The sequence below is a fragment of the Canis lupus genome, chromosome 6, assembly GCF_048164855.1.
Source record: "Canis lupus baileyi chromosome 6, mCanLup2.hap1, whole genome shotgun sequence".
NCBI lineage: Eukaryota > Metazoa > Chordata > Mammalia > Carnivora > Canidae > Canis > Canis lupus.
This window is the reverse complement of record NC_132843.1, coordinates 63,322,170-63,345,166: the sequence shown is the minus strand read 5'-3', so window position 1 is coordinate 63,345,166 and position 22,997 is coordinate 63,322,170. Positions and strand designations below refer to the sequence as shown.

The following is a 22,997-nucleotide window of genomic DNA, read 5'->3' as shown; positions in this document are numbered from 1 at the left end:
AACCTGTGCAAATGCAGTCATAGTCTTATGAAGTAACTCAGCTCTGTGTCGCATAGGAGGCTTACCAGTAGGAAGACATAGAGACGTTGAGCAGAGAAGGAGAGATATCAGGGCAGTGACTGGCAAAGACCTTGAAGCTGAATGATCCTAGGAAAGGCTCCGGCACTGGTCACTCAGTGTAATGTATTTTCACACTCACTTCCAATTACTCGTGCAAAGTCTGTCTTGCCCACTAGACTGCAAGCATGTTTCACTAGCAGTTAAAGGCTCAGAACCTTCCATAACACTTGGCGTATGATAGGCATTCAGTAAACATGTTAACTGACATGAGTAGCTGCATGAGTGAGTGCTTACTGAAGGAATCCTTCTTAAAGGAGAGGGCATTTTCATCAACCAAGCCAATGGTGAAGAAGATCGCAAGAACCAGTCCAAACAAGGAAATATCTTACCTCTTTGTTCTCATAGCTCTCCACAGCAAAATCATTTTTAATCACAATGTACCGCTCCTTCCATTTCTTTATGTCTTCAGCAAACTGTGATAGCTCTGCTTCATACAAAACAGTTCCAGGCTCCAGTGGCGGCTGTAAAGAAGGTGAACATAATTAATTATTACAACAAAAGATAACATAGCACACTACCACTAAATCTATCCATGGGAGTTCAAGGAATGTTTTAGGAAACTATCTTGTGCTGAGATCCTGGGAAAAATGTTGTTTCCCCTGTCTCCCTCCACACTTCCCCTTCCTCTTCCCTCTCACCAAATGCAAACACTTGTCTTATTGACATGTTCGTGACTTCCCTTTCCACCCATTATGCTACAAGAAGAGAAGCAGTAGAAGGGATTATAGTAATAAGGCTGTGCCTCCTATACATGTCACTTATGATCTTTGTTAAACACTGGAAGAGGTGAATTGTGGCTATAGACCCCAACACCTTGAATATGCCCGAAAACAGATATGCCTGAAAAATCAACAGGCTGCTCCCTTATCCACCATACTTTCAGGTATAGCCTCAAGGGTCAGTGTTCAATGGTGTCCCCAGATCCTAGTCCCTGGGGACCCAGACTATAAACACTTACTCCATCCCTGTGTTCCTTAAGGAGACCATGTTCGCTTTCTGGTTGAAGAACAAGCAGGCAAGTCAATGAACTTCACTTCTACCTTTCTACTTAAATAAAATTCTGAGGACTCCTCGTTCACCCTGATGACATATGTGCTATAGGGAAGTCTCTGTTAGATTCTCAGGTCTCCCTTTGAGCTAACCGTGCAAGGAATAATTCCCCTTCTGGCTCATGGTAAAATCTCCATATTATCTTAAAACACAGGAATGGGCCTCCTGTCTTTCACAGGTCAGTGAATTTACATCTATTTTTCCTTTATTAAAATAATCAAAGTTCTTTTGGAAATGTATTCCTCCACTTTCAAGCAAAATTTACATGAACCATACGGAGAAGGCAGATATGCTAATCTTTTTAAGAATTGGCTAAGGGATGAACTAAATTGCCTTCTGAATTTATTCTGTCGTGAAAATTAAAGAGGCAGTTTCCTATCTTGCCTCATTAACAGGTAAGAGAGGATCTCACTCTTCTCTTTAAATGAGATTGAAACTATATATAGGCTGAACTTTATAGTTTTATGTGTGGCAATTTTTTTTTTAAACTGGGTCACTCAAATCAACTGATACACTTGTTCAAAATGTGGCCTTACCCTAGACTTACTGTCCCAGAATCTCTGAGGGTGGGGGCCAAACTTTGCGTTTTTAACAAGCTCCCTATATTGTGAGAATCAGTTTTATGGGAATGACACCCAGTTATCCCTACACACCCAGGCTGCTAAATCTATTGGTCAACTTAACCTCTGAGCAATACCTGACCCATTTATCACTCCCTCCTTCTAGTAAGCCCTTCTTTATTGCCTTCTGGCACATTCCTGTTTCCTAATTTTCTCCTCCTTCAAGGCTATTTCTTGTCGATCCATTTCACTGAATGCTTCTTCTTTTCCTGGTCTCCAAATGTCAACTAACTATGTCTCCAATATTTCCACAGGTGTTTGTCAAATAAGCATCTCAAACTTACATGGCAAATAAAGGGAACTTGTGATTCCCACCCACTTCTGACTCTTTCTTCTGAGTAAAAGGCAACTCCATGTATTTATTTGCTCAGGCTAAAAACCAAGAAGTCATTACTGATTTTCTCTGTGCTTCTATTATGTCTTATCCAATCCATCAGCAAGTTCCATCAGCTCTATCTCAAGTACATCTTGACTTGGACCTTTCCTTACAACTGCTATCATCACCACCTAATCCAGCTTGACTTCACCCTTCTTTTGCACTGCTACAGTGTTCTCCTCACCAGTCTCCAAGTTCCCCTCTTATCCATCATCATGGTCCGTTCACTATAGAAAAGCCAGAGAGATTGCTGAAAATTGTGTTACTCTGTATTCGATATCCTCCAATAGCTTCCCTTCCCATTTATAATAAAGACCCTTATCACAGTTTATAGCTCCTCCATGGTCTGGTCCTTTCACTCTGTAGTCATTTATCATCCCTTCTCTCTTGCTCACACTGCTCTCAGCACATAGCCTTCCTGATGTGCTTATGACTGCTTCAGGGCCTTTGCACTGATTACTCCACATCCCACAGATATTCACACAGCTTACTCTTATTTCAGTTCCAGTTTCTGCTTGAATTTCATCTTCACAGAGGGCTTCCCTGATCATTTGCAGGAGTAAGTCTCCTGCTTTATTTTATTTTGAACACTTATTATGACCTGATATTGCCTGATGTTCATTTATTTGTTTACTGTCTGTCTTTTACTTTTGAACATATACAGGAAAGACAAGATTTTGTCTTGATCCCCAAATCTTGGAACAGGGCATGACACCTGTAGGTGTCAATAAATATTTGTTGAGGTGGTAGGTATTTATTATCATGGAGCAAAGAAGAAAGAATAAGTTTGGGGGATTAGAAGAGAAAATCATATTTATCAATGACCAAAACAAAAATGCCCATAATATGAGGCACTAAAATTATGACTTTTTTTAAGTTGAACATCACTATTTGACTAGCAAGTCAAATTTTCTGATATTAAAGCATCAGTGCAGGAAAAACAAAAAAAAATTCAACCATACTAGTTTTCTTTTTATATGGATTACACCATCAACAAGAAACCATGCATTCTAACTTCTAAGCAAATAGAGTTTTTTGACCATGGAAATGATTTGAGAACAGATTATTTTTAACTGCCATTCAGATTACTGTTTATTCCAGAAATATGATGACTTATAAAGCATGGGAAAAATCATCAACCAAATGTTCATGGGTTACCTTGGTCTTCAAAAATTGTGATGTTAAATCTCTTTGCTGTTCTACTTCACTGCGTACATGATTGCAGAAAGCAACAGCATACTGGCGACTATAAAAGGGACTGAAGTTTTTGATAGTAGCCTCAGTTTTCCCTAGAAAAGTAAAAATCAGAAATTAGAAATGGAACATCTCTTACAGAATAGACACATATCTACTCCTCTAATACCGCTGTTTCCCAGGGATTTGTTATTAGTTCACATTCTCTGAGAACTTTCTAACATGCCATACGTGCCTTTATCTCTCCCTCCCCTCTGACATCACCCTGAGAAACTCTGCTGTCCCTAAGGACCATCCATCCAGTAATTGATAGAAGTTTTTTCATCTTATACCAACAACCCATTGCCATGGCCATAAACTCAGCCATCCTTCTAAATCCTTCTACAACTACCATTCTACCTTACGCAGTTCTCTACTTTAGCTTGCTCTTCATTCCCCTCTACCTCCAGTCATCCAGCTCTTACCCAATAATCCCAGGGTCCACCATTTCAACTCCACACACACATCATTCCATTTTTCTTCAGATCCCTGAGGCTCTATCTCATCTTGCTGACCCATGGCCCTTGATAAAATCAACAAACTGTTTTTTCTAGGTCTGCCCCTTATGTTTCTGGCTTAATTTTTTTGTGTGACTCAAGGTCTTTTATAATCATTATGAGGCAGAGGAAAAAGCTTGAGTTTAAGAGTCTAGCGACCTGAGCTGTGGTCCCAATTCCAGGGAGACAGAAATCAGCTGGATGACCTGAGTCAAGTCCCTTATTCTCTTTGGGCTCCAGTGTCTCTAACTCTAAAGGAAGGTGCTCACTAGTCCATGCTTTTCTTGTAAACTACATGACATAGAAGCATAACCATGAGTATGGCTGCCTTACAATAGTGACCAGCAAATGCATTATGATCTCTCAGCACCAGCAGAAAATAAAGCTCGATCAATCATGGCGGGGAAGGGGATAGTTTGAAGACTCAAGATGGAAGAAGAGGAACAGTCAGGGACTAGGAATATTCTTGAGCTCTTCCAACCTGTGCTTAGCTTTAGAGAGTAGGGAAGTTGCAAAGGAGGGAAATGAGATAAAGAAATTGAGGAGAAGGGGAAAAGGAATATTCTGAGATGGATTAGAAATCCTTACAATCTTCCAAGGACTTGCTACAAAGTAGAGAAATAAACACAGTTTCCACTGACTGTGCTTATAAGCTGTTAGTCCTTGGAGTAAGATATTATCTTGAGAAAAAATAAACCTGATATAACATTCCAAAATATTTTTAAATACTTTCATGTGAACTTGGCATAATTTTTGTTTTCGAATTTGATAATAGTCACAGAGAAATATTAAAATATACTGGCAAGATTTGTTTAGAGCTACCATGCATGTAAAATTTCAAAAATAAGTGAAAAGTTCTAACCACATAGACTGAGATATTCAATATGAAAACCATGAATTCATAGCTGCCAATTTCTATACCTATGTAATCATAGCTCCAAACACCCATAGTGAATGAGTAATCTCTTTATATGAAGAATCCTACTTTAGCTCAGGCATTTAGATCTCTTACTATGTAAGAGGTAAAGGGGAATTCTTGCTTATTCCCTCAATAAAATGACACTTTTGGGCCATATTTATGGGCTTTAATAACTATCACTTGAAAGGTGCTTTGAGACCCATTAATAATAGGTTCTGTAGAAATGCAAATAAAAGCTCCTATAATTTGAATCAGGCATGCTTTTGCTTGCTCTCTGAGTCTATGGTATGACTATTAATCAGTATTTGCATAACACTTTAATATACTTAGGCTTTATAATTATCTAATTGGTTAATATTTTTATTAGCTTTTATTAGTGCATAAGAAATACAATTCTATTTCCTTTCCTATAATTTTCTTACATAGGAGTGGGATATCTTTAGAAATTCCCACCATAAGAATGAGTCTCACCTCGCCGAAACATATAAACAATTAACAACATTTGCCCTTTGGGACTAAGTGACCATTATTTTGTCTAGCAGAAGAGCATCCTGCTAATTTATGATATTAATTTTTGCACTCTTGCAAGCACTTGGATTTAAATGAAAGAAGGTGGATGCCATTTTATGATGAGCTCTACAAAGCTTTGAAACTTGACTTCCTGCCACATCACAAAGCCTCACTGAAGGGTGCCCTGTTTGTACTGAGGTGTTATGATGCCACCACTCCCTCCCAATGTATGAGAAAAATGCTTGTGATTTGAGTATCAACACATCTTCCACCAGGCAGCATTTATAAAAAAGGGATTATAGCATCCTTTGGTAATTAACCTAATGACTGGTTCAAAATGTGAATCAAACAGCTAACAATATCATAAGTTCTAGGCGGAAAAGAATATAAAATGATTCTCAAATGTATCTAGATTTTAGATTAAGCCTATTTAAACCTCTGAAGCTAATTATAGGAATGGCTAAGTACAGATCTTGACGTTTAGAGAAAAGCCTAGTGTTGAGGAAAATACACTGTAGTTAGGATGATGGACTCTGAAGTCAGATAGACATGGGTTTGAGTGCCATCTCTGCTTCTTACCAGCAATGGGACCTTATGCAAGTTAATTCTCATATAAAATGAAGACAAGAGGAGCAATATCATAGCATTATTGTAGTTATTCATGAAATAATACAGTAAAATGCTCAGCATAGTAGCTGGCACATAGAAGGTGCTCAATAATCAATAGTAATTAGATCGGGATCCCTGGGTGGCACAGCGGTTTAGCGCCTGCCTTTGGCCCAGGGTGCGATCCTGGAGACCCGGGATCGAATCCCACGTCAGGCTTCTGGTGCATGGAGCCTGCTTCTCCCTCTGCCTGTGTCTCTGCCTCTCTCTCTCTCTCTCTCTCTGTGACTATCATAAATAAATAAACATTTTTTAAAAGATTTAAAAAAAAAGAAAATTTTAATAGTAATTAGATCAATGATGATAATGGTGATGGGTACCCAAGCCAACTACCAGGGGAAGGTTCTCAAGCTGAACTAAGGAATCAGGGAGAAGACAAAAGCAGGTTGCCTTGTATAACTCTAACTGGGGCCATCCCCCCCAGCTGCATGCATACAGAACAGCCATCCCACCACTGCAGGTTCAAAACAAAACAAAACCCACATTTTCACAGATGTTCCAGAAATGTAAGGGACGCTCAGTGCATCCCTGAATGGAAACCAACTAAATAAATCATTGGTATTCATGAACCAAATTGAAAAGCATGAGTTAGTAACTGTATTACATTGAGCCAATCTCCCTGAGCCTCAATTTTCTCATGTGCAAAATGGATAAAATGCCCATTTCCACAGGTTTTGTGAGGATTAAATGAGATATTCTATAAATTAAAAAGTGCCTAGAGCAGTGCTTGACACTATTTGCTCAATAAGTTTTGACTATTATTACTATTATTTAACATTCCACTATGAAAACATTCAAATAAGTGGATCAGCCCATGGGTACCACACAAAATATGCTCAGCCAAAAGCAGCTTATTTTTCACAGTTTCCAAGATTCATAAGTATTGAACTGCCTTTATCTACCTCCTCAACCCCTGCTGTGGTTTGTTGTCACATTCTTTTTCCTAAATTGTAAAACACAGTACTAAGTTTCTCACTTAAAAAGAGGATAATCAGTAACTAGAATCAATGGAGGGCTTCTTCCACATTTTCATACACCAGCATAGTTGGCACACACATATTTCTTCCAATCCTACTCAATTATTACAGTCTGTGCAGGGCATTATGTTGGCACAACTAGCTTGACCAAGCTGTTCATAATACCCTTCGGGCTAATCAGTACCAAAGCTGAAAGAAGACTCTTCAATGGCTCTATCTTCAACACATAGGTTCAGTTCAATTTTGAAAAGTCAGAAAAGTTATTTTCTGGCCCCTTTAAAGCCGTTCAAAGTTGTACAGCCTCAAAAACTCAACACTGTCCCTTGATTCCTTCTCTTTCATGCCCACATATTCAATAATCAGATCTTGGCACTTCTACTCCCACAATATTTCTTGATCCATTCACTTGGCCCCATCCCAACCAGCACACCTTCAACACAATAAAAGTCTCTTAATCTGCCCTCAGTATCACAAACAAACAAACAGACAACAACAACAACAAAAGTACTAGCTGTCAGCTCTAAGAGAGGCACAAAAACGTCAAAGTCAGAGAGGGAAGTGGGGAATGCCAGTGCTGATCCACAGACCCTGGAAGATGATGGGAAATAAGCCAAAGCTTGGTTGATGCGGCAGAGGCAGGTTCGGGGGATCGGCCAGAGTGAGTTCAGGGCTGATGGAGCAGAACATGAGAGGATGAGCCCAAGATGGCTACCATGGCCCCACTCACGAGAAAGCTGGCCCAAATTAGCAAGGTCCAGGTGTTAGAGGGGGGAATCATCCTTCAGAACCAAGTCTTGCCTTTAATGATCCCAAGAAACTCTTTTGAAAACCATCAGAGGTCTACCTCATGGTCATGACAGTTTGGTCCTCTGGGTCCTGGCCTGACAAGTTTCACTTGACATGTGACTACAAGGTCATGTCAGCACCTTCATAAAAACCTTAACAACAGCAAAAAAATAATAAAAAATAAAAAATAAAAACCTCAACAGTTCCCCATTGGCCTAAGTAGTAACCACTTAGGCCAGCACCAAAGGCTCTGTGATCTGGCCCCAACTGTCCTGACTTCCTACCTCTCCTACTTAAACGAAATTTCCTTGTCCCTGTACATGCTCATGTCTTCATCCCTCCTTTCTCCCCCTAAATGTCTCGCCAGCCACTTACAGACCCTTTAAGCCCAGATGGTGATTCCAACCCAGAAAGAAGTTGGCTCTCCCTAGGTGGAAACAATCTCACCTTCTTTTGTGTTCTCCCAAAACTGTGCTCCACTTTGTGACAGCTGTTTAAATATAACTTATCTCTCCTCCAAGGGTATACTGTATTTATGTACTCAGCAAATATTTGTTGAATGAATGAAAGAATAGCTGAGTAAATATTTAAGAGTAAAGCAAAGCACAATGCATCATAATCTTGAAACCCATGCCAATGTCCTCAGAAAGGAGAAAGGCATAGTTCTCAGCTCAAATATATATATTTTTAAGGTTTATTAATTTTTTAAATTTTTTTAGAAAGAAAGTGTGAGCAAGTGGGGGGAGAGGGAGATGGAGAGAATCTTCAAGCAGACTCCCTGCTGAGCACAGAGCCCATGAATGAATGAGGTTCGATCTCATGACCCCATGACCCATGAGATGACCACTTGTGTCAAAATCAAGAGTCAGACACTTAACCGACTAAACCATCCAGGTGCCCCCTGATTATTTATTATTGAAAATGTACACTCTCAAAGCTTGACTCATTTTTTTTTAAATCAAACTTATTAATTCCTTTTAAGATTTTAGATGAATTTTGTCCATAAAATTATATGTGGGAAATTATTTACAAACAAAAGCTTTCCTTTGTTTGTTTTTCTTGACCAATGTGTAATCGTGGGAAGTATATGAAGTCTTACATGAGGTAAAACTTACATAAAATCTGAACAACCTGAAAGATTTGTATATTTTTTCATTCTAGGTGTTTCTTTATTAACCTTCCAGTTCTGTAGTAATTCAACTCAAATCTAATCCTTACCATTCATTTCCTTTCTTGAATGATACTATTTATAGTGGATTATTCCTAGTTTTCCCATCACTTGCAGTGTCAATATAACTATAATATATCCTAAAATCTTCTCTGAAATACAGATTGTGCCCTGCTCAAACACTGTTAGAAAAACAACTCATAAGTACAGAAAGATAAAAGAAAAATCCAAATATGATTTTTGCTATATTTCCTTCTAATTTTTTAAATAATATTTTAATAGTTTAGAATATTGTATTTTGTGGGGGTTTTTTGTGTTTTTTTAAAAGATTTTATTTATTTATTTGACAGAGAGAGAGCATGAGCAGAGGGGAGCAGCAGGCAGAGAGATAGGGAGAAGCGGGCTCCCCTCTGAGCAAGGAGTCTGATGTGGGGGCTCCATCCCAGGACCCCGAGATCATGACCTCAGCCAAAGGCAGACACTTAACAGACAGAGCCACCCAGGTACCCTGAGAATATTATATTTTGTATCCAGTTTTATTTATTTAACATTTCATCTTTGTTTTTTTCCTATGATATTACCCCCTCAAAATCATCTTTTCAGATATTACATTTTTATTGTTACCATGAAGAAGAAAAATACAAAAAAATTTTAAAAGATTTTATTTATTTATTCATGAGAGACACAGAGAGAGAGGCAGAGACACAGGCAGAGGGAGAAGCAGGCCCCATGCAGGGAGTCTGACGCGGGACTCAATCCCGGGTCTCCAGAATCAGGCCCTGGGTTGAAGGCGGCGCTAAACCACCGAGCTACTCGGGCTGCCCTTTTTTTTTTTTTTTTTCAAAAAATATTTTATTTACTCATTTGAAAGAGAGAGAGCAGGAGCAGAGGGGAGCAGCAGAGGGAGAGGGAGAAGCAGACTCCTTGATGAGCAGGGAGCCTGATGCAGAACTCGATCCCAGAACTCCAGGATCATGACCTGAGCTGAAGGCAGATGCTTAACCAAATGAGCCACCCAGGTGCCCCCCCAAATTTTTAAAAAATATTTTATTTACTTATTTGTGAATGAGAGAGCAGGAGTGGGGACCAGGATGGAGGAGGCATAGAAGAAGAGGGAGAAGCAGGTTCCTTGCTGAGTAGAGAGCCCAACACGGGCTCAATCTCAGGACCTCAGAATTATGAACTGACCTGAAGGCAGAAGCCTAACCAACTGAGCCACCCAGGAGACTCAAATACAAAACATTTTTTAAACAGATTTATTTTAACAAACTGGCTATTTCCTGAAAACTTGGCCAAATCCACACATGAGAAGAGGATTAACTAAGTCTTTGACACATTTTCTTAAAAACTATTGAGGCTTCTGGTGAAGATTAATTTAGGGGGATGAGAAAAGCAGCTCTAAAAAGTAAAATTTTTTAATATTTATAAAATAGGGTATAATATCCACTATTGTTTATTTTCCCCAGAGTGTCTCAAATTATAAATTTAAACATTTATAAGTCCTGATGAATTATAACGTCAGCTTTAGTCGCATTATCACTTTGCACCTTAGGGTGGAGAAATCAGAAATCCCAATTCACAATACAAAGGTGCAAAAATCTAATTACACAGAATAATGCCCAAGGACTCTCTCTTCTAGTAAATGCCTTAGAGAATGGGGATAAATTGGATTCTCCATAATTGAACTAAATGGTGTGTGTGTGTGTGTGTGTGTGTGTGTGTGTTTAAGCACATTTATTATTGGTGCTTGAGTGATAAAGTTTTGAGCAGATTCTATAGGAAAAGTAAAATATTCTTAATCTTATCAACTCCCTGAGGCCTACCTGGCCGAAACTCTACTTTGTACTAAAAACAAGAAACATACAAACCACTTACGTTCTCTGTGATTTACTTCAGATATTAATCCAAAGAAGGGAAACATACAAACACTCCCAAGAGCTTATGTTAAATATTTCAAAGTCATGCCAGGACCCTCTCCAGATTCAGAAAGCATCTGGATAGAAAACAGACAGGCTTAAGGATAAACAAAGAATGGTTTCCTTGTTTCCAAAAGTCACACTCATAGAGATCCAAAACGCTGAGTTAAGCTTGCAATATACTAGTCCTTGGACCATTAAAGATCTCCAATTTTTTGCAATCCTGTTCTAAAAGCAGGTCCGGTGTCTTTAATACTGCAGTGGGTGAACAGTGTGAAAATTCATAAAGGAAAACCTAACTAACATGGAGTCAGGAGGTTCTATGGGGAGTTCTCACACCCTACTGCTTTTCATCAATTGTAAATCCAATAGGAAGTGGACCTTGCTGGTGGACTACTTTACTATCCCAGCAGGAGGAAGAAAGGCTTTCTTTCCCTCGCAATAGCCCAGCCAATGAGAGAAAGTCATAATTCAACCAATGAAAAACTACTATATCTTGAACTCCCAGTTTATTCCAACAAGCTTCTTTTTTATAACAACCTTCCCAACTTCCTCTTTTGCTCTATAAAAGAGCATCCTCTCCTTTGTTCGGTGGACTTGCTTATGGCTTTGCTGTAACTTCCTTGTCCCAGATTGTAATTCTCTGCTATTCCTGAATAAACCCATCTTTTGCTGGTAGAATAACTGGCAGTTTTATTTTTAAGGTTAACAGCAGAAACAAAAGCAATGTTTTCTACAAATGACCACAGCACTGAAATAAATTAGGGTGCCCATCTGTGCTGGGTATTTAGCAGAAAATACCTTCATAGGTTAATATAAGAGAAACAGAGGAGGCTACTAAGAAAGGGCAAAAACACTTCCATATTATACATTAAAGTTCCCATTGCCTTCTTTTTTTTTTTTTTTAAGATTTTATTTATTTATTTATTCATGAGAGACAGAGAGAGAGAGGCAGACACATAGGCAGAGGAAGAAGCAGGCTCCATGTAGGGAGCCCGACGTGAGACTCGATCCTGGAACTCCAGGATCATGCCCTGAGCTGAAGGCAGGTGCTCAATTGCTGAGCCACCCAGGCATCCCTCCATTGCCTATTCTTTGGAAAAATTAAACACCCCTGTGGTCAGCTATTCCAGAGATCAATGTTCTAGAACTGTAAGACCTTAAGTCTGCCCTCTTCTTTTTTTAGAGGAAGAAACTATAATAGTATTGTTGGAAGATATATATATGCCCATATTTTTATGCACACGGTTTTTCTTTAGCCATAATTAGACGGAAGCTAAGTTTAAATTTCTTCCATTTCATTTAGAAAAAGTGCTTGGAAATTTTCAAGATGATTTTGCCATTACCTCACAGCATGCCTCCAATTTTCCCATGACACATCTGATGAGAATAAATCTTGTTTATTTTGCCATTTCTCTAAGCCGTCTAATGTCCTCAAAGGAAGCTGCAGATTGGCTGTCTTTTTCTTCATAAAAACGAGAGGGAAGTGTGTGAAAAAGAAAATTAAACCAATCTGACACAGCTACTTTTACAGAAAGCATCCATCATCAGAAGGAATCATGGTTGCCCATTAGACAACTTTTTTTGGTTTTGAAGAAAATAACTAAAATTCAGGAACAAATAATGAGATTTCCTTAGCTGTTTCTGAGTCTAATTATAGTTATTAAAATTTTCTGCATACATTTTTATCAGAGGCTTCTCAGATTATTCCAGAATCTTGAAAATCTTCTTGGCCTTCAGATTGCAGCCATGTAAATGAACCCAACATGTACATTAAAAGAAATCAGGCTAGACTTACAATACACCAGGCAACAAGTCTAGGAATTTTGCTAAATGATTTCCCTTCCAACACAAAAGGTTCTGGTGTCTCTTTCAGGTTTCTCTTTTATTTTCCTAATGATACTCCTTCTTTTTTCTTCATTCCACTTTTCTTTACCCCAGGCAGAAGTATATTTGTTTGAAATGCTTTCTGTTACAGTTTCTACTTCTCTCTCAAGAATCTATGCCATTAGTGCATCTTTAGAGAACTTTGTTTGGGGCTCAGATATGCTTTGTTTTGTTAGTCTGAGGATATGGGTAACCGTAAGTAGGAGTGACTTGGCCAGGAAAATGAAAGACGATAATGCCAGGCTGGGGAGGGTCCAGGGAGAACTTCATAAACTAGTCAACATTTCTGTAGGCCAGCTAACTTTTTGAAACTATTTACAAGGCAGATAAAGTACTCATTAGTGAAAATTATTTTAGCATGCTCTAACTTATCCTTACAAGAATTTAAGAACTGCCAAAATGGTTCTAATTCCTGTCCACTTGAGTCGGTCAGGCACTGTGTACTCTGAACACAGTTTTCTTGATAACAACCCAAATATATCCAATAAAAAAGTCGGATCTAGCACAGTCTAAAATACATCTCATCACATAGTCCAATTTTGCTTTTTTTGATCATCTAATCATTGCCAGTCAGAATAATCACTAAATTAAAATACTCTTGAGTAATGTACATTAATAAAAAATTATCCAAAGCTATTACACGTGATGCTTTAAAAAAGGAGACAGAGAAAGACCCACTAAATCTTCTAATAAACTATTTAGATAGTATCAAGTTCTATGGAACCCCCATTTTTTTCCTATGGAAAGTGCTCATGGATAAAGTAAGTTCACACATAAGTTTGGCTTTGCTTGGAGTCCGAGTCTCAAGGTGAGATTTGTTTACCCTAGACTAGTCATCATATGCACCAAGGAAATTAAATATGAAGGAGAGCTGTAAATAACGGGGATTCCCTTCCACAATAACACTCAGAAAGCAGCTTGAGTTCCTTTGGATGGTATAAAACAGACATGCCAATGCTAATCACCTTGCAACATCCATAGACTGATGAAAAGATCAACATCACAGACCTCTAGAACTGGATGGGATCATAATAATAAGTTCCAATGTCCTCCTATTTTCAGATCAAGAAATTAACTGGCCCATGGTCATAAAACTAGTTAGTGGGACATCTGGGTGGCTTGGCAGTTGAGCATCTGCCTTTGGCTCAGGGTATGAACCCGGGGTCACAGGATGGAGTCCCGCATCAGTCTCCTCACGGGGAGCCTGCTTCTCTCTCTGCTTATGTCTCTGCCTCTCACTCTGTGTCTCTCATAAATAAGTAAAATCTTTTAAAAAATAATAAATAAATAAATAAATAAATAAATAAATAAATAAATAAATAAATAAATAAAACTAGTTAGTAACAGAATATAAAAAAAATTTTAAATCAGTGTCAATGTTTTTAGCAGAGTTTTTCTCTCTATGAATACTACATTATTTTTTACAGAAGAATTCAAGGACTTCTTTTTTATTAATGGAGGAATGTAAGTACTCTTTGGTAATAAAAACCATATTGTCAAGAAACCTATGAAATGATCTTAAATTTGGGTAGAAAGATGTTGTTATGGTAAAGTTTATGTGTTAACATGATTGGGCCATGGGGGGTAATCAGATATTCTGGATGTGTCTGTGAAGGTGTTTCTGGATGAGGTTAATACTTGAATAGGTAAACTGAACAATGAAGATTGCCCCCCCCATGTGGGTGGGCCACATCTAATCAGTTGAAGGCCTGAATAAAACAAAAAAGGCTGAGTAAGAGGGAATTTCCTTCTTCCTGGCTTCCTTGAGCTGGGACATTGGTCTTTTCTGGTCTTTCAACTTCAATGGAAACATTGGCTCTTGTGGGTCTCCTGGTGACTTTCAGAGTGGAACTATACCATCAGCTCTTCTGGGTCTCCAGCTTGCTGACCTCAGATCTTGGGACTCGTCAGCCTCCATAATTGCATGAGCCAATTCCTTATTTTGTTTTTATTTTCTTTATTTATTTTTCTAATTCCTTTTTTTTAAAAACGATTTTATTTATTTATTCATGAGAGACACACAGAAAGAGGTAGAGACACAGGAAGAGGGAGAAGCAGGCTCTCCACAAGGAGCCCAAAATGGGACTCGATCCTGGACCCTGCGAATACACCCTCAGCCGAAAGCAGATGCTCAATGGCTAAGCCACCCAGGTATCCCTCTAACTCCTTATTTTAAAAAATCTCTCTCTCTCCTGTTGGTGGCTTTTCTCTTGGAGAACCCTGACAATACAGATATAACCAATCAAAATACATTATTGAATTCCAACATAATTATCAATTTGTTTCATTTAACCTATACATATTAAGCAGTTGAGTCGGGAACAAATTAAAAGTAATGCAAATATCTTATCTTCAATGTAATGAGTTCTAAATTTATCAATAGAATCAGCATGTGGATCTCTTTCAGAATACATTCTGAAATACACGCAATCTGTATTTAAAACACTCCATTAAGTGATGTATGAAGGACAGTAAAAACATTTGGCTCAGCTTCACCCCAATTGGCAGAAGTTGCCAGCAAGAAGGCAAATACCCAGCAAAGCTCTAGTCACGGAGGAAACAAGCTGACCTTATCTGAGTACCTCTTAATCTTATTCAGGTGTTCCAATTAAGTAACATCACTGTCTCAATTAAAGCTACAGTCTTTACTGGCTAATATCATAAGGCTCCCTGGGAAATTCACTAATTAAGTAGATTTTCTTATTTACTGATTAAGCTTGCATTTTGTACCAAATCAAGGTTAAAAGGTACTGCTATGGACCAGGCCCATCATCCACATGATATCTGAAATGTCTTCAACAAAGTTTTTCTTTCTTTGTTTTTTAAAAAGATTTTGAGAGACAGAGAGAGAGAGGGAGGGAGAGAGAGAGAGAGAGGACAAGCAGGGGGAGTAGCGGCAGAAGGAGAAGCAGGTTCATCATTGAGCAGGGAGCCAGATGTAGGGCTTGCTCCCAGGATCCTGGGATCATGACCTGAGTCAAAGGCAGATGCTTAACCAACTGGGCCACCCAGGCACCCCCAACAAAATTTTTCTGCTCTCTTCTCTGTATCCTACTTTATATGAACCAAGAGATGAAATGTGTTGAATTATACATCACTAATAAGGGTTTTGTCTATATCTGTGTTTTCTTTATTTATTTTTTAAAAATTTTTAAATTTTATTTATTCATGAGACACACACACACACACACACACACACAGAGAGAGAGAGAGAGAGAGAAAGGCAGAGACACAGGCAGAGGGAGAAGCAGGCTCCATGCAGGAAGACCAACGTGGGACTCGATCCCGGGTCTCCAGGATCACACCCTGGGCCAAAGGTGGTGCTAAACCACTGAGCCACCCGGGGTGCCCTCTGTGTTTTCTTTAATTATGAACTATTTCAAACATACAGAGTGGTATATAGCATATATTCTCATTATCCCCAGCTAAACAAAGACTTAACATTATGCCATAGTCAAAAATTTTTTATTTTTAAAAAGATTTTATTTATTTTTTCATAAGAGACATAGAGAGGCAGAGAGAGAGGCAGGCTCCCTGTGGGGAGCCCGATTAGGGACTCAATCCCAGGACCCTGGGATCACAATCTGAGCCAAAGGCAGATGCTCAACCACTGAGCCACCCAGGTGCCCCTGCTCAAAAAAAAATTTTTTTTTTTTAAAGATTTGGATTTATTATTTTTTTTTAATTTTTATTTATTTATGATAGTCACAGAGAGAGAGAGAGAGAGGCAGAGGCACAGGCAGAGGGAGAAGCAGGCTCCATGCACCGGGAGCCTGATGTGGGATTCGATCCGGGTCCAGGATCACGCCCTGGGCCAAAGGCAGGCGCCAAACCACTGCGCCACCCAGGGATCCCCTCAAAAAATTTTTAAACAAAACACTACAGCTCCTTTTGTAGTCCCCTGTACCCTGTCCCACAACACCACTAGGGACCATTATACTCAAAGTGATATTTATTCCTTTAAGTCATTTTGGATTCTTACAACAAATGTATGTATCCATGTATAACTAATAGCATTTTTTAAAAGATTTTTTTATTTATATATTCATGATGGACAGAGAGAGAGAGAGGGAGAGGGAGTGAGAGGCAGAGACACAGGCAGAAGGAGAAGCAGGCTCCATGCCAGGGGGCCCAACGCGGGACTCGATCCCCCAGGAATCCAGGACCACGCCCAGGCCCAAACGCAAGCACTAAACCGCTGAGCCACCCAGGGATCCCCAGCTAATAGCATTGTTATGCACATTTTCTAACTTAATTCTGCCTGTCATTCTGCAGCTTGATTATGGCAGATTGATAGATAGATCTTATATATCATGTATATATATGATATTTATTTCTAGTTTATTCATTGGAACTGGTATCTATACTTTTTTTTTTTTTTTAATTTATTTATTCATGATAGTCACACGGGGAGAGAGAGAGAGAGGCAGAGACACAGGCAGAGGGAGAAGCAGGCTCCATGCACCGGGAGCCTGACGTGGGATTCGATCCCGGGTCTCCAGGATCGCGCCCTGGGCCAAAGGCAGGCGCCAAACCGCTGCGCCACCCAGGGATCCCTATACTTCTAACACATACTTTAATTTATCTCTTCGTTGATGGGCCTCTCACTTGTTTCCTCTCTATTTACTCTTATAATCAATGCTGATGTGAATATATATGGTAGAGAGGTGCAAGTATGTGTCTAGAACACTGGAGCAAAGTGTGAACATCTTCATCTGCACTTGATATTGCCAAACTTCTCTCCAAAAGAGCTGTGTCATTCATAACCCATCAGCAGAATATGAGCACTTCCTCCCACATCCTCAGAAACTCTAGGAATTGTCCCACTTACACATTTTTGTCTATGTTGATGGGTGAAAAATGGTGCCTTAATTTACATTTATCAGACTACCAGTGAGTTGAGCATGTTTCCATATATTTATTGGCCATTCAGTTTTCTTATTCTGTGAATTCATATCCTCTCCCCATATCTCCCCATGTCTTGCTGACATGTAGGCATTATTTGTCAATTTTAGGTATGAATCTTTCTCTTGTCTTTTCCCAATCTGTGCCTTGTCTTTTCCCTTGGATCACAGTGTTGAACACGTTTTAAAGGATCTAACTATCCTATTCTCTCTGTTTTTTTTTTTTTTTTTTTTAATGTCTGTTTAAGGAAATCCCTCCTTACTATTTTCTTTTTTTTTTTTTTTTTTTTTTTTTTTTTTTTTTAAAGATTTTATTTATTTATTCATGATAGTCACACAGAGAGAGAGAGACAGAGAGGCAGAGACACAGGCAGAGGGAGAAGCAGGCTCCATGCAGGGAGCCCGACGTGGGATTCGATCCCGGGTCTCCAGGATCGTGCCCTGGGCCAAAGGCAGGCGCCAAACCGCTGCGCCACCCAGGGATCCCTACTATTTTCTTTATAAAGATGTTCTCCCACATTTTCTTTTTCTTTTTAAAAATATTTTATTTATCTATTTATTTGAGAGAGAGAAAGTGATAGAGAAAGAGAGAACATGAGCAGGATAAGGGGTAGAGGAAGAAGCAGACTCCCCACTGGGCAGAGAGCACAATGTGAGGCTTGATCCCAGGACTCCAGGATCATGACCTGAGTGAAGGCAGATGGTTAACCAACTGAGCCACCTGGGCACCTCTCACATTTTCTACTAAAAGGGCTTTAAAGGGCACCTGGGTGACTCAGTTGGTTAAATTTTGGACTCGGGATCCCTGGGTGGCGCAGCGGTTTAGCACCTGCCTTTGGCCTAGGGCGCGATCCTGGAGACCCGGGATCGAATCCCACGTCGGGCTCCCGGTGCATGGAGCCTGCTTCTCCCTCTGCCTGTGTCTCTGCCTCTCTCTCTCTCTCTCTCTTTGTGTGACTATCATAAATACATTTTAAAAAATTATTTAAATTTTGGACTCTTGATTTCAGCCCAAGTCATGATCTCAGGGTTGTGAGATGGAGCCCTGTGTTGGGCTCTGTACTGAGTGTAGAGCCTGCTTAATATTCTCTCTCTCTTTCTCTCTCTGCCCCTCCCCACCTGCTCTCCATCTCCCTCTCTCTAAAAAAATAAAAAATAAAGTCTTTTTACAAGCTGGAATTAATTTCTGTGTAGACTATGATAAAGAAATCCATACTTTACCATCCAGATAACTAATTATTCTAACACTATTTATTGCAGAGTCCACATTTCCCCCAACATGTGCCTGTTTCTGATATATTCCAAGTTTCCATATTTGAATGAGTTGCTTTTGAGCTCTCCAGTCTATTCCACCGTTCTATTGTTTATTCCTGGGCTCTTAGTATCATATTGTCTTAATTATTACAGTGCTACAAGAATTTCTGATATCAGGAGTGTAAACTCTTCCCACCTGGTTCTTCTTCAAATTGTCTTACCCAATACTCCCATATGAACCTAGGGTAAACTATGTCAAGTCCTATAGGAAAACTGTGTCAGGATTTTGATTGGAAAAACAATGAATTTGTGATTAGTATGAGGCTGATAGCTTTATGATATAATCTTCCCATCTAAGACTGCTGCTAGCCCATTTGGCAGTTGTGTACAAACTAGGGAAAACTACCCTTCCTCAGCCCTGATGCACCCAGCCTCACATGAGTGGAGAATACAACGCAGACTGGATTTTAGCCTCTGCTCACCCCACCTTAGTTATGAGCCTTATGCTATGAATATCTTCAACAATTGTAGACAGCAGTGCTGTTCCCATTCATTATTAGCATGGCCTATCTCTTCATTCATTCAAGTCTTCTTTAATGCTGTTTGACAACATTTTGTCATTTTCGTTCATGAAAATTTTTGCACATATTCATTAGATTAATGCCTAAATCCCAATTTCATATGGATTTGTCTTGCTTTTATGAATGGAATCTTTTTTCTTGTCCATTTTCTAATTGGTTATTACTAGCTCTTAACTTTAAATGTTTGCCTTATGCCTAGAAACTTAAAAAAACTCTTCAGGGATCCCTGGATGGCGCAGCGGTTTGGCGCCTGCCTTTGGCCCAGGGCGCGATCCTGGAGACCCGGGATCGAATCCCACGTCAGGCTCCCGGTGCATGGGGCCTGCTTCTCCCTCTGCCTGTGTCTCTGCCTCTCTCTCTCTCTGTGACTATCATAAATAAATAAATAAATACCTGAAAAAAAAAATTTAAAAAAAAAATTATAAAAAAAAAAAAAACTCTTCAAATTAATGTGTCGCTAAATTATCTTGGATTTCCCATGTACTCAATCATATCTTCTGTAACAAAGTTTAAAACTCCTCATTCACCCTTCACACACAATTGACCTTCTAGAGTTTTTTTAAGTCCCTACATGAAGGCATATTTTAAAACTATGTACGAATTAAATTAAATGGGTTATTTCAGTTTAGAAAAAGGTTCAAGGTTTCTAGTCAACAGATCTGGAAAGTATGTGGATAGAGTAAATTGATTTTGTTTGCCATTTTTGCCTCCAACTATAATTAGTCCATTATTAAATAAAAACATCAGGATTTGTGTTTCATTAAGGATTCATGAAATTAGTATGGTTCAGCTTAAGTTCCTGTGCATTTTATCAAAAGTCTTCCTTTTAGGGGTGCTTGGTTGGCTCTGTTGGTTAAGCATCTGCCTTCAGCTCAGATCATGATCCCAGGGTCCTGAGATCTAGCCCCTCATCAGGCTCCCTGCTCAATGGGGACCCTGCTTCTCCTTCTCCCTCTGCCGCTCCTGCTCCCCCGCTTGTGCTCTCTTGCTCTACCTCTCTGTCAAATAAATACATAAAATCTTTTTAAGAAGTCTTCCTTTAAAAACAAATTTTGTAGCCACATTATAATGTATTCTTCTTTAAAGTTAACAGATCTACAAAAATAGAAAATACATTCCCTACCTCAGACCTACTGAAACAGAATGCACCCAAGACAGGCTGGAAATTCTGTGTTCTCTATATGTTCTTCCAGTTGATTCTTATGATTGGGACAGTTTGGTGTTTAATAGCATTCCTGCAGGCATCCCAGCGGTTCAAAAGACATAACAAAGCTGTGTTTGGCTCCACTACAAACAAATGAGCTCCAGCCTGGGCTGGACCCAACACTATTCAGCAAGCCTTTTCTCATCCTGGGTGACTGACTGCCTCTCCACTCTCCCCAGCAGCTGTTCTATCTTCATCAGTGCCCTCAGGCTCCCTTCCTAACTCCCCCTTTACTCCCAGAAGACTTCCTATTTCCAGAAAACAAAGAGAAGTCTCAACTATGTCCTATCCACTTTCAAGTTCATCTCCTCATCCACTACACTTTCCGTTTTCCTGTCTCTCTCTCTCACAAAACAAAACAAAACAAACAAACAAAAAAACATACCCCAATCTTCTTTCTCCAAATGCTTACCCCGTCAATTATGTCCCTTTTCTTGGATTGTCATTATCTTTCTTTTCACTTCCTTTTCACCTCCCGGCCCAGACAAGTACTCAAGTTCTGAAGGAAAAAACAAAAAACAAACAAAAAAAACCTCATCTACTTCTCAGGCAACTATCCTCTCTTCCCCTTCACCATCAAACCTCTTGAACAGTATCCCAAACCCACTGTTCCCAGCCTCATCACCCCCTATTTGCTTCTTAATCAGCCACTCTTCCCCTTGAAACACAATCCAATCTTATAGGTTATACACCCTGATAACTCCTACATAGGTGTTTGCCATCCCAACCTCTCCTACACTCTGTCATATATTTCCTAGTCTCCTGCTAAATACTCCACAGCTCATTGAAAGTGCATTTCTCACCCTTGCCTCCTGAGAGCCTAGAAAGGTCAGTAACAGGCACATGGTATGCCTTGATAAATATCTGTTGGATTGATATTGTAATATTAGCAATATTAGTTCTATACTGAATGCATTTTCCCTACCCATCTTCTCAACCTCTACCACCACAGAACTAAGGGGAAAGCAAATGGAAAAATTAGTTTGCCAAATAAACACTACATTTATACCAACATTTAAACCAGTTAGTACCTTTATAATTCTTTAAAAGGCTATTCATACTGTGAGTTTATTTTCCCTTCATTAGGGAACCAGGAAGGCTTTAAATAAATAATAACTTGTCAGAATGACTCATCCTAAAGAATATGTTTAGTTATGTACTGATTAAGTATGAGACAAACTGGGCAGCCCGGGTGGCTCAGCGTTTTAATGCCACCTTCAGCTCAGGGTGTGATCCTGGAGACCCGGGATTGAGTCCCACATCGGGCTCCCTGCATGGAGCCTGCTTCTCCCTCTCCCTGTATCTCTCCCTCTCTCTCTCTCATTCTGTGTCTGTCATGAATAAATAAATAAAATCTTTTTTTAAAAAGTGCAAAAGTATGAGACAAACTGCAAAAATAAAATAAGTTACGTTATCTTAAGTGTCTAGGTATCTGGTACAAACTGGACTGTCGTGATCTGTTGATAAATCAAGCTGACCTGCTCTCAGGAGCCTGGGGCTTACAATACATCACTGTATTCCTTTTCTCCAAATCTGATCTGAACTTTACTGTTCCACTGGGAGCAAATCATTGAAACTGCACATTGACAAAGAAAGTTGTAAGGTAAACATTTAGATTAAGACCATGCAAAAAAAAAAAAAAAAAAAAAAAGACCATGCTTACATGTCACAAAAAAACTTGGTTGATTTAATCCAACTGCATGAAGGGGAAAAGAATCAAGTTTGAACAGTCTGAATATTAAGAATTTGCTTACTTATTAGAAAAACAAAACAGTTCCAAATTTATGCTGGAAATAACTTAAAAGAAAAGCCTATTAAGAAGAAAAGAAGTGAGATATTTTGTCATCTGTTTTCCTGTTTTCTGTGAAGGGTGTCCGGACTTGTGGTGCTCTGGACTTGTCTATATTTGGGTAATGGCAGCAGGTGAGGTACACAAAGCAGCTGCATATTAACTTCCTGGGGGAGGGGGAAATTCTGTAAACATCCTAAGTAATAAGTGTAAAAAATAATTTGAATACACAATACCTTCTATGAGTCACAAGCTCTTTAATAATCTCTAGATAAACAAATAAACAAAGCAAACACTAAACAATAACCAAAACAATTTTTAAGCCACACATACTCAAAAATAATCTCCAGATTGAAGGAAATTCCCTTAGGAGGGAAAGATGAAAGGTTTCGTCTCATTCAGTTACACAGGACTAGAAAGAAAGAAAAAAATATACACATATATATATCTTAGATATACCATATATAGATCTTATCATTTATATTGTGTGTGTGTGTGTGTGTATGTGTGTGTATAGCTTGGTTGTTATGGTTTTAAATA

At 39.1% G+C, this 22,997-nt stretch overlaps 1 protein-coding gene across 4 annotated transcripts in view; it reads right to left on the bottom strand.

Moving 5' to 3' along the window:
• Window positions 1–22,997, bottom strand: part of NIBAN1 (niban apoptosis regulator 1) — a 213,340-nt gene that overhangs the window by 84,613 nt on the left and 105,730 nt on the right. For all 4 annotated transcript variants that reach the window (XM_072830881.1, XM_072830879.1, XM_072830883.1 and 1 more), the window contains 2 exons: window positions 3,325–3,455; window positions 450–581 (listed from right to left, as the gene is read on the bottom strand). In XM_072830881.1, the coding sequence (XP_072686982.1) occupies window positions 450–581; window positions 3,325–3,455 (263 nt within the window). The remainder of the gene's footprint in view (window positions 1–449; window positions 582–3,324; window positions 3,456–22,997) is intronic.